The sequence below is a fragment of the Salmo salar genome, chromosome 08 (assembly GCF_965601325.2).
Source record: "Salmo salar chromosome 08, fSalSal1, whole genome shotgun sequence".
In the NCBI taxonomy this organism is placed as follows: domain Eukaryota; kingdom Metazoa; phylum Chordata; class Actinopteri; order Salmoniformes; family Salmonidae; genus Salmo; species Salmo salar.
In genome coordinates this window covers 32950160-32963057 of record NC_138298.1, presented here as the reverse complement: position 1 = coordinate 32963057, position 12898 = coordinate 32950160, and the positions used below count along the sequence as shown (strand labels likewise).

The 12898-nt window shown below is 45.4% G+C and overlaps 1 protein-coding gene across 1 annotated transcript in view; it reads left to right on the top strand.

Annotated features, from left to right (window-relative positions):
• LOC106610549 (ETS-related transcription factor Elf-2) overlaps positions 1–12629 on the top strand; it is a 32890-nt gene extending 20261 nt beyond the window's left edge. The window contains exons 4-12 of the mRNA XM_082978602.1: positions 5017–5142; positions 5403–5527; positions 5614–5668; positions 8503–8589; positions 8781–8973; positions 9225–9620; positions 9778–9952; positions 10531–10776; positions 10997–12629. Coding sequence (XP_082834728.1) covers positions 5017–5142; positions 5403–5527; positions 5614–5668; positions 8503–8589; positions 8781–8973; positions 9225–9620; positions 9778–9952; positions 10531–10776; positions 10997–11347 — 1754 coding nt within the window. The 3' untranslated portion in view covers positions 11348–12629. The remainder of the gene's footprint in view (positions 1–5016; positions 5143–5402; positions 5528–5613; positions 5669–8502; positions 8590–8780; positions 8974–9224; positions 9621–9777; positions 9953–10530; positions 10777–10996) is intronic.
• The last annotated feature ends 269 nt before the right edge of the window (positions 12630–12898 follow it).

Sequence of the window (12898 nt, the reverse complement as noted above, 5' to 3'; positions counted from 1 at the left end):
TTTCTTTATTTGTACTATTATCTACATTGTAGAATAATAGTGAAGACATCACAACTATGTAATAACACATATGGAATCATGTAGTAACCAAAAAAGTGTTCAAAGAGTGTGCTCAGCTGTCATCAAGGTTAAGGGTGGCTACTTTGAAGAATCTCAAATATATTTTGGTTTGGTTAACACTTTTTCGGTTACTACATGATTCCAAATGGGTTATTTCATAGTTTTGATGTCTTCACTATTATTCTACAATGTAGAAAATACTAAAAATAAATAAAAACCCTTGAATGAGTAGGTGTGTTCAAAATGTTGACATGCATGCATGTACCTTTATATACAACCTGAATACACACACAGTAAAATAAGAATAGAAGTGGGACAGCTTTCAGCTTTGGCACCAGCTGTTGATAATAAAGCTAAGTGTTAGAGGGGGATAGTGAAGTATTACACTTAGCTTTTTACATTCACTTGACATAGACACCCCACACCAGTTTACAGATGCTATTTTCATTTGGGGAGATGTACATTATTTTCAACACCTTCATCCACAATACTACAGTCACTCACAGCTTTGGTCTGGTTGCTAGGAAACTCAGAAAGCAGATATATAAGGCCTGTCTGCCAGTAGACATCACCCTCTTGTGGCTGTCCACTGTAGTACATAAAAAGTCCACAAGTGTACTGTTTGGAAGTTGTAAACATGTGTTGATTGCTGTTGTGATTCCACTCTTATTATTATTTGACCCTGCTGGTCATCTATGAACATTTGAACATCTTGGCCATGTTCTGTTATAATATCCACCCGGCACAGCCAGAAGAGGACTGGCCACCCCTCAGAGCCTGGTTCCTCTCTAGGTTTCTTCCTAGGTTTTGGCCTTTCTAGGGAGTTTTTCCTAGCCACCGTGCTTCTACACCTGCATTGCTTGCTGTTTGGGGTTTTAGGCTGGGTTTCTGTACAGCACTTTGTGAGATCAGCTGATGCAAGAAGGGCTTTATAAATACATTAGTTAGGCAAAAAGGTTAGGCAGACAGTTTATAGCCTATAGTTAGTTGGACAAGGTGGGAAAACCCCCCACACCAAACGCATGTAAAAAGTAAGGTATTTATTTCATTATTTTTGAAGTATTCTCTTTGGAAAGGAGTGTGGTCCAGCCAGGTAAGCAGACAGACAACGGTGTGTGCACATTCCCTCAAAGTTTCTAAAGTAGTCAGCCTACTGTACCATCCTAAACATATTTTTATTTTTTAACTCCTTGTTTTTCTTCCCTTTTTAAATTCCGTCATTGGTTGCTGAAACAATGACCTGTGCGAGTGGCTGAGTGCTGTCTGGGGCGTAGACTTGGTGTTAGACTCCAATCAGAAAACTAACCCATTAAAGTGGATGACCTAAGTACCTACATGCTCTGGCATCAATCTAAACATTTCTGCACTCTGTACCTCAGCAGACTTTCATTTTTAGTTACTTTAGTAAGAGATTTTTTAAAATCAGGTTTATATCATTCCTACTTAGCCTAAGGTCGTTTTGCTATAATGCAAATGAAGACACTTTTATATGCTCTTAAAATATTTATTCCTTGAGTTTAATGTTCATTGTTAGGAATGCAATACATACATTATATTAATGGTGTCTTAAAATGCTCTGTTATGCTTTTTTTAATGTTGAATGCACGGGCCTATTATGGAGGAATTTTCCTTTTTTCCTGCTTTGGTTGACGTTCGATCGATGCAAGAGCAGAGATGGAAAATGAAGCGAGACATCTCACTCGCTCCTTTTTTCTGCTTCCTATACACGCAAAGAACTAAGCGGATCAGACCCAGCTGCTAATGTATTGGTGCCTATGGGAGAGCCACCCCTTAAGCAGACAGGAATAAAAAAAAATGGTTAACGGCCTGAGTGGGACATCTAAATGTATCCACCATCTTTGGCAAGAGCTCGAGAGAGAGCGGAGGATTTCCTGTGTTTAGCGCGGAAGGATACCCGTCCGCCGCGGTGTGGGGGTTGTGAAGCGGCCAGGATGAATTTGAGATTTCCTGTGGCGGCGGAGTGATCTGAGCTTTTGGCTGCCTTTGCATTTCAGTGTGAAGTCAATGTGAATCTGCAACACGGGAAGAACATGGCGACTTCACTTCATGAGGGGCCCGCTAACCAACTCGATCTGCTCATCAGAGCAGGTAACGGAATTTATTTACAACTCGTTCTACCGGCGACCGTTTGTTGACACGTTATGTGTTTATTTTAGCGACCGCTGCGCCCCCATATCCGTTAAGTAGTTTCGTGAAATAATGGAGGGCAAAGCAGGAAGTGATCACCTTGCTTAGTAACCTGCATGGCGATGTCCGCTTTTCTTCAGTCGTTCTTAAAATGTTTCAAATTACCGTTTGGCTTTGAGCACTGGAGGATTAGACCGCAATCTGCACGTAGCAGCACGTGCATATCGTGATTTATAGTTTGTTAGTCCATGTGTATCATAATAACTGGTTATTCGGGCAGAGAGGGAGCCCCGCTGAAACCAGGAAGTGTTGTAGATGTGTTGTCTTTCCTACGTCTTTGCCACGCTGTCTGAGTCGGAAGGGCATGTGGATTTATGTTTATTCCGCGTTTATCATGGCATTAAATACACAATCTGTATATATGATCTATCTATATTGAATCAGTTATGTTGTGATTGTATCCATGTATTGAAATATAGTCTATCGAAATATTTTTCCTTGTTGAATAACACATACAGCCAGTTTGTTCAAACATTGAATGACACGGAAGTGAGTGTAAACATTTAGTTGAAAGCTGTATTCTAGTCATTTTGCGACTTTTTTTCTCATCTATTTTCAGCCATGTTCAGTTTCTCTGAGTCAGATTCGGACCGTTATCTAAGTATGGGCCCAGTGGTTTATCCCGTGAAGTGTGTGGCTGCTAACGGTGCACTCAATGCTGGCTTTTGCGTTTTACTCGCTAGCGATTTTTAAGTGCAAATCGTGTCTCGTTTAAGTTCAGTTCGGCATACAAAGGTTATATATATTTTTTTTTACATTGGCTAGAGTTATATTTTCTTCCTTGATTTAACGATATTTTTCTATTATTTTTGGATCATTTCGATGGCGGAAGCATTGTTATGCATCTAGGCGGGTTGTGGCTTGATTGACAGGTACAGTTGACCAACGGCGCTCGTGAGGCGTTCGAAATCCTCCCACCAGCCAATGAGCGCTGCTAGATGGGTGGGCGTAGATTACTGATGTATCCAATGGCGTCCGGGGCGGGGAGTGAGTGACGTGGGGATGGAGACCGTCTTCACCGTCTTCGAAGAGAACTGGAGGGAAAGGCTACGCGAGTGTAAACACGGAAGTCATCGGGGACAGCACTACTTTGTGTCGGACTTGCTATTATTGGCTCGGTCAAATAGTATCAGCTTATTCTTTCTTGTCGAGAAGTAATGATGAAAATCATATTTATTCACAATCATTTTGTACTTTGAAATATGCTGCCTTTTAGACTCAATTGCCTTTGACAGATGTTAATTAATTTTCTTAAGAAATACAATGACTGAATAGGGTAGTGTAGCAGTACTATTTCAACCCGAGTCTGTACCCATCCGAATATTCGGATAACCAACCTCTCTTAACCAAACACTGACTGTTGAACGAATCCCTAGAAATATGAAAATGCATAACATTTTATTTCAGACAGACTTTTACACTTAAACCCATATGTATGATATGCTTACAGAAAAATGCATCTTAGTATGTATGTCAAATGGCTATGTTTATTTATAGCCTATGTATCTGTGTCAAAGTCTCCAGTGCCCAGCCTATGTTATGGTCTATGGTGGGTTTATTTAGGTAGTCCTGCCTGGTTTCAAGTGCAGCTCGGCCTATCAGGTGCCTATAGTAGGTTTGTTTGTGTGTGGGGCTACAGTTTGTTTGCGCTTGGGATGATGGGTAGTGTGTGTGTGTGTCAGGGTCTGAATGAGGGGGGGGGGGCAGTCTTCCTAAAGATAACCCCTCTCCCCTACCCTGTGCCTGCCTCGTAGCCTAACAAGGGCAGTGGTGATGGTAACCAGAGACGTGCTTCCCAGAGAGGGACAACAACAGGTGCTCTGGGATTGGTCCCAAATGGCACCCTATCCGCTATATAGTGCACTACCTTTGACCAGGGCCCATAGCAGGTCCCATAGGGCTCTGGTCAAAAGTAGTGCACTATAAAGGGAATAGGGTGCCATTTTTGGAAGTATCCCTGGGCTTAGTCTGGCTCCTAGTTCCTCAGAATGACTGCATACCCATACTAATAAATTGCTTCATTTTTCCTTGTCTCCTTTTCTTTGTGTAACAATTCCTAGCCCAAATGATTTACCATGACCAGATGAGCCCAAGGAAACCCTCTAGACCCCTTGTTGTAGACAGCCCATAATGAGGAAAACAAAGGCCCAGAGGTTTTTCCAGGTTGGGTCATTTTATAAGGAAAAACCTCAGGGCCCAAAGGAAAGGAGGAAACCATGACTTCTGACCAATACTTATTGTATGGTTAGTTAGTTACTTGATGCTCTGTAACATCTGTTTTAAGGTCAGTTTGACACTGTAGGACATAGTGGTAAAGAATTTGACTTTTATTTGCAGCTGATCCTACATCAGTTATGCCATAGTAACTGGAGACGGAATGGTTGCCAGAGAGAGAATGTCAGCTTTGACAGACTTTAGAAGTCCTGTGTGAAGTGTAGTAAACAAGCCATTGATGTGTCTCAAACTTTAGTTTAGTAGTAAACCGTTAATGGTGGAATGTCGACAGTGTTTTCACAATAAAAACCAAACCGTGGTAACAGTCTGAGGTAACCAAACACAACTTTTATTTCCAGTAGGATTCATCAGAACCCCTCTGTACTGTACAAGTAATGAAATGCCGACACCGGCTGTACAGACCTGCAACGGTGCCGACACCGGCTGTACAGACCTGCAACGGTGCCGACACCGGCTGTACAGACCTGCAACGGTGCATTTCACCTTCACTAACGTGTGTTTTCTGTGTTTCAGTGGAGGCGTCCGTCCATTACCAACAGTCTGGCACCAGTATCTACTGTTCTGATAAGACCATAGAGGCTGCCGAGGCTCTGCTACACATGGACTCTGTTACCAGCCTGAGAGGGGACCGCAGCCCAGGTAACTCACACACACACTCACTTGAATCTTTAATTTGTATTCACCATGCCATATTGCATCCATAAGCAGCTGAGAGACAAGAACAGAGAGACGTCATTGATGTCATAGATCTCAGATGGTTTCTTACGAATGTTGGTGTTCACACAACGTCATATCCACCAGAACACACACACACACACACACACACACACACACACCACACACACACACACACACACACTGTTTCTCTCTTCTTAACGTTTTCCCTCTTGTCCCACTAGATGTGTTCATCCCGGCAGGGTGTGTGACCACCCCAGACTTCATCCACGCTGCGATGCGTCCAGACGTGATGACCGAGACTGTGGTGGAGGTGTCTACGGAAGACTGTATGGACGAGGACATGGAGGTCACCCTCATAGAGGAACCAGACGAATCAGAGCCTGACCACCAACCTGTCCAGGAAGAAGAAAGGTTAGTGATGAGGACATGGAGGTTACCCTCCTAGAGGAATCAGAGCCTGACCACCAACCTGTCAGGAAGAAGAAAGGTTAGTGATGAGGACATGGAGGTTACCCCCTGGGCGGCCTGACCCCCCGCAGGGAGAAGGTGGGGGCAGGGGTACCCCCGGGCGGCCTGACCACCAACCTGTCAGGAAGAAGAAAGGTTAGTGATGAGGACATGGAGGTTACCCTCCTAGAGGAATCAGAGCCTGACCACCAACCTGTCAGGAAGAAGAAAGGTTAGTGATGAGGACATGGAGGTTACCCTCCTAGAGGAATCAGAGCCTGACCACCAACCTGCTCAGGAAGAAGAAAGGTTAGTGATGAGGACATGGAGGTTACCCTCCTAGAGGAATCAGAGCCTGACCACCAACCTGTCAGGAAGAAGAAAGGTTAGTGATGAGGACATGGAGGTTACCCTCCTAGAGGAATCAGTCTGACCACCAACCTGTCAGGAAGAAGAAAGGTTAGTGATGAGGACATGGAGGTTACCCTCCTAGAGGAATCAGAGCCTGACCACCAACCTGTCAGGAAGAAGAAAGGTTAGTGATGAGGACATGGAGGTCACCCTCCTAGAGGAATCAGAGCCTGACCACCAACCTGTCAGGAAGAAGAAAGGTTAGTGATGAGGACATGGAGGTTACCCTCCTAGAGGAATCAGAGCCTGACCACCAACCTGTCAGGAAGAAGAAAGGTTAGTGATGAGGACATGGAGGTTACCCTCCTAGAGGAATCAGAGCCTGACCACCAACCTGTCAGGAAGAAGAAAGGTTAGTGATGAGGACATGGAGGTCACCCTCCTAGAGGAATCAGAGCCTGACCACCAACCTGTCAGGAAGAAGAAAGGTTAGTGATGAGGACATGGAGGTCACCCTCCTAGAGGAATCAGAGCCTGACCACCAACCTGTCAGGAAGAAGAAAGGTTAGTGATGAGGACATGGAGGTTACCCTCCTAGAGGAATCAGTCTGACCACCAACCTGTCAGGAAGAAGAAAGGTTAGTGATGAGGACATGGAGGTTACCCTCCTAGAGGAATCAGAGCCTGACCACCAACCTGTCAGGAAGAAGAAAGGTTAGTGATGAGGACATGGAGGTTACCCTCCTAGAGGAATCAGAGCCTGACCACCAACCTGTCAGGAAGAAGAAAGGTTAGTGATGAGGACATGGAGGTTACCCTCCTAGAGGAATCAGTCTGACCACCAACCTGTCAGGAAGAAGAAAGGTTAGTGATGAGGACATGGAGGTTACCCTCCTAGAGGAATCAGAGCCTGACCACCAACCTGTCAGGAAGAAGAAAGGTTAGTGATGAGGACATGGAGGTTACCCTCCTAGAGGAATCAGTCTGACCACCAACCTGTCAGGAAGAAGAAAGGTTAGTGATGAGGACATGGAGGTTACCCTCCTAGAGGAATCAGAGCCTGACCACCAACCTGTCAGGAAGAAGAAAGGTTAGTGATGAGGACATGGAGGTTACCCTCCTAGAGGAATCAGAGCCTGACCACCAACCTGTCAGGAAGAAGAAAGGTTAGTGATGAGGACATGGAGGTTACCCTCCTAGAGGAATCAGAGCCTGACCACCAACCTGTCAGGAAGAAGAAAGGTTAGTGATGAGGACATGGAGGTTACCCTCCTAGAGGAATCAGAGCCTGACCACCAACCTGTCAGGAAGAAGAAAGGTTAGTGATGAGGACATGGAGGTTACCCTCCTAGAGGAATCAGAGCCTGACCACCAACCTGTCAGGAAGAAGAAAGGTTAGTGATGAGGACATGGAGTTTACCCTCCTAGAGGAATCAGAGCCTCACCACCAACCTGTCAGGAAGAAGAAAGGTTAGTGATGAGGACATGGAGGTTACCCTCCTAGAGGAATCAGAGCCTGACCACCAACCTGTCAGGAAGAAGAAAGGTTAGTGATGAGGACATGGAGGTCACCCTCCTAGAGGAATCAGAGCCTGACCACCAACCTGTCAGGAAGAAGAAAGGTTAGTGATGAGGACATGGAGGTTACCCTCCTAGAGGAATCAGAGCCTGACCACCAACCTGTCAGGAAGAAGAAAGGTTAGTGATGAGGACATGGAGGTTACCCTCCTAGAGGAATCAGAGCCTGACCACCAACCTGTCAGGAAGAAGAAAGGTTAGTGATGAGGACATGGAGGTTACCCTCCTAGAGGAATCAGAGCCTGACCACCAACCTGTCAGGAAGAAGAAAGGTTAGTGATGAGGACATGGAGGTTACCCTCCTAGAGGAATCAGAGCCTCACCACCAACCTGTCAGGAAGAAGAAAGGTTAGTGATGAGGACATGGAGGTTACCCTCCTAGAGGAATCAGAGCCTGACCACCAACCTGTCAGGAAGAAGAAAGGTTAGTGATGAGGACATGGAGGTCACCCTCCTAGAGGAATCAGAGCCTGACCACCAACCTGCCAGGAAGGTTAAGATGACTCTAAGACAGAATAGAATACTGGCTATCCACTGAGAAATCAAGAAACTTTCCATAATACAACCCAAAGATGCTGGCTGTTGATTAAGATGCTGGCTGTTGATTAAGATGCTGGCTGTTGATTAAGATGCTGGCTGTTGATTAAGATGCTGGCTGTTGATTAAGACTAAGTAATGCTAAAGAGCCTAAATGGTTTTAATGATAAAGGTACTATAAAGATAATGATGGTAAATAGGACTGACTTGTCAGACTGACTGTATCTTGTAGACAGGATGTTGACGTTAAATAGGACTGACTTGTCAGACTGACTGTATCTTGTAGACAGAGCGCCATCTATTGGCATATTGGGAGATTGCACGCAAAGTGAAATGCTCATGTCTTCGACTAATGTCAATTGATTTGATTTAGTTTGAACAACTTTATTGGTCTGTTTGTCTGTGTAGCGGGGAGGAAGCCAAAGACTCACCAGCCTGCTGTGTCCAACGGATCACCGGACCTCGCCATCAAGAAGAAACCCAGAGAAGGAAAAGGTGGGACACACCAAATATATAGAAAGGACACATGCATCAACTCCTAGGATTTCATGTGTTGACTAGGGGTTTGGACTTCATTTTCCCACAACCATATTCTTTGTGAAGTTAACCTGTTGTTTAAGCCTGTAAACTTAGAGAGAGGGATACATATTGTCTCCCTGTTGACCTGTCTGTCTCTGTTCCCCCAGGCAGCACCACGTACCTGTGGGAGTTCCTGTTAGACTTACTCCAGGACAAGAACACGTGTCCCAGGTACATCAAGTGGACTCAGAGGGAGAAGGGCATCTTCAAGCTGGTGGACTCCAAGGCCGTGTCCAAGCTGTGGGGTAAACACAAGAACAAACCTGACATGAACTATGAGACCATGGGACGGGCTCTGAGGTGAGGGCTTACCCAACAACCGTCTAGCACTTGAAATGGACTGGCATTGACTGTGAAAGAGGGTTTAAGCTGAGTTAGATTTGTTGGTTGTGGGAATACTGTTGGTTGGATGAGTTCCTCTGAGGAACATTAGTGTTTGTGTTTTTGTCAGTTATGACCGGCTGGATACCACTTCCAGTTCAGTCTGAACTTTACCATTCCCCCTCCTCTATTTCCCTCCCTCCCTCTCCTTCCTCCTCCCTCTCTACCAGGTACTACTACCAGCGTGGTATACTGGCCAAGGTCGAAGGTCAGCGGCTGGTCTACCAGTTCAAGGAGATGCCCAAGAACATCGTTGTCATCGAGGACGACAAGGCCGACTCCAGATCGGACGATCTTATTGGCTCAGAGAAGTCTTACCACGAGAGAGTCCTGCCCTCGTCGGAGACGATACTGAATGTGGCCGAGCTCGCCACGACGCCCACCATCCTGAGGGGTGTGACTAGAACCATAGTCCATCCTCCGGTTGCTAAGGGCAACAAGGCGGTGATGACGGGGGGCGGGGCGGCAGTGGGGGTTCCGACGATAGTGACCATTTCCACGGCGCCAGACGGAACCCAGACGCAGCATTCTCACACGGCCATCATCCCCACTGCCTCAGGACCCAGGTTAGAGAGACACCCTAATACTGACCCTAAAACATACAATTCACTTTGGAGGTTTTATGCTGAATGTAAAATAGTTTATCTATCTAGCGATATCTAGTAAGTTTGTATTTACAAAACTTTGTCACTGACTCCATTTTGTTATTGTTTCCGTCTCCAGGACTGTACGGGTTGCCATGCAAGTGCCTGTAGTCATGACAACGTCACTGGGCCAGAAGATCTCAACGGTTGCCGTGCAACAGGCGCCAGGGACATCGGGAGGCCAAACGACGTACCAATTGGCCAACGCCTCTCCCATCGGCACGGCAACGGGCAACGCGAACTCCCAACCGAAGGTGGGTAACCACGCTAGTTAGCTAGTTGGTGTGTCAGCTAGCTACTCTGTAGTGTAGACAGAATGGACAGCAGGCACGCCTCATACTAACCAAATCCACGATTCAAAACTTGAATCTTGGAAACCATATTATCTTTTGATCTCATGAAATTGACTACATCTTTACCTTCTACATCATAATTATTTTGCCCGCGTTGTAATCAGACCACCCCCCCACTCTGTATAGATCAAGAATGTGTAGACCTGTTCTCTCCAGGTTGTGATCCAGACCATCCCCACCGCTCTGTATAGATCTAGAATGTGTAGACCTGTTCTCTCCAGGTTGTGATCCAGACCATCCCCACCACTCTGTATAGATGTAGAATGTGTAGACCTGTTCTCTCCAGGTTGTGATCCAGACCATCCCCACCACTCTGTATAGATCTAGAATGTGTAGACCTGTTCTCTCCAGGTTGTGATCCAGACCATCCCCACCACTCTGTATAGATGTAGAATGTGTAGACCTGTTCTCTCCAGGTTGTGATCCAGACCACCCCCCACTCTGTATAGATCTAGAATGTGTAGACCTGTTCTCTCCAGGTTGTGATCCAGACCATCCCCACCATGGTTCCAGCCACAGCGGAGAACGGAGACAAGATCACGGTCCAACTGGCTAAGATCATCACCATCCCAGCCCACCAGCTGGCCCAGTACCAGCAGCAGACCAAGCCTGGCCTGGGGGGCTCCCCGACGGGCAGCATCTCTCTCCTGGGCGGGACAAACTCCTGGGGGGTACGAGCCCTGCCACCTCATGTTACCATGGCTACCATGGCTGCAGGGACACAGGTGACTTAAAAAAATAGTTATTTTTATTTGCCATTTTAAGCTAGAAATTGGAAACACATACTTTGAAACATCACAAGATACTGAAATGCAAGTAAAAAAGTATTGCATTTGGGCCCAGACTTCAAATGTGTTTTTGTGTATTAATTTGTATTTATTTTTGTTACAAATTCAAACAACGTCTTCATTTATGTAATTACAAATTGTATCCCCTGTGACCAAGGTGATGAGGCTGGCTGTTCCCACAACGCTGCATCATCATCAACAACAGACACATCATATCGTCACGACGACGCAAGGTGGCGGGACCGGGACAGCAGTGGTCACCGTGACGACGACAGCCAATCAGAGCGCTCCGGTGGCGGCATCCCATATCATCAGCGGCATCATCAAGAGATCTGCCACGGCAATGAGAGAACCGCAGCAGCAAGCGAAGACGCTGACAGTTGAAACGGTGTCGGTACAGGCCCTTCCCGTCCAGACAACGTTACCGGAAGCACCGGAGATCATCCCGGTAGTCGTCCAATCAGAAGAGGTTCCGCCTGAGATCAAATCAGAAGATCCGGAGTGTTGAGGTCACAAGTACGGACACACACACACACACACACACACCTCATTGTTTGTACAGTTTTTGCCCAGATAGGAGTTTGTTCCTCTTTTTATACATGACAGTCTGAGAGACTATAAAGACCCACAACCACCTCTGATTTACCCTGGGGTGGTCTACCTTCCAACCACAGCCTCATCTCTATGGAGACCCAGAATGCATCCCAAATGGCGCCCTATTCCCTATACAGTACACTACTTCTGTAGGGAATAGGGTGTCATTTGAGTCGTACAATACTGTAGGACACCCAGCCAACATAGGAACCCAGCAATGACTTTTGAAAAGGGAAGAATGTCCTTCAGAAAAAGGGACCAAGTCAAACTTAAATCACTACATGTTCTGTTTCTGGCAGACGAGACACTAGCTAACTAAGCTACAACGAAAAACGCAAACTTAACAGACAAAACGAGAACACTAAAAAAAAGGCTCATTATAAAAACCAAAAAATGTGAACCGGTAAGGAGGGAGGGGGTTTGTATAGAAATGTTTCTGTGTACAACCAGCATTTTATTTGCCTAATCACTGTGCAGATTCCTGGTGCATAAACAAACCACACGAAAGACGGGGCTGTTCTAGGATCAGCTCTTACAAGGGGGAAATAAAAAGCGAAAGGGTCTTTATATGTATATAACTATTATACAGTTTAGGGGAATTAAATTCAAAACAAAACAACCTTAGAATGATGTTTTTATTTTTCATTCATTGTTTATAAGATAAGCAGATCTAGCTTTTTTTTGTATTACGGTTTCTTGACCTTTTGATACCTTGTACCAACACAGTGTTATAAAACAATATAGCAACACCATTCTTCTATTATAGTTTGAAGCCCAGGTCCGTGCATGTGGGTTGGTTGCAGGGTTTGGCGTCAAATCCGTTTCAATTCAGGAAGTAGACTGAAATTCCAATTCTCTTCAATGATAAAAACAAAATAGCATCGTCTGAAATGGAATTGACTCCAACCCTGGTTGGTTCTAGTAGGCCTTGACCACATCTACTTCCCCATGGTAACTGTCTCTAGGGTGACTGCCTGCAGCTTTTGTAAACGAAAGCTCGCCAGCATGAACTTCTCGTCAGCCATCTTGGCTCTGCCCCCTACATTTGTTAGTTGTATGAAGAGGGAGAAAGCTGTTCGGACTGAACTAGTTTGTATATTCAACATTTGAAGTATATTCTATTTTGTTGTACTCTTGTTTCAAAGTGTATTCAAGTAGATTTTACTGAAATATAAAAAAAAAACATTTGAATTAAACTATTTTCTGTTTTGTCTTTTGTTTAATGAAATTATGCTCTTCCAAAGGCGATGTTCCTGCATTTGCGGTAAATGCTCTTGTTGGCTCAGACATTGGCCGTGTTAGAGAGAGACACACCACCAGGAAGCCTTCTCTCTGGGACCTGTTCCACTCTACATGCAGTGAAATACAACTAGTTCTAGTCTCTGTTGTATTTCACTGCATGTAGGTTGGAACAGGTCCCCTCTCTCTGACGGTTTTGACGCTCTCTAACACGGCCAATGTGGTT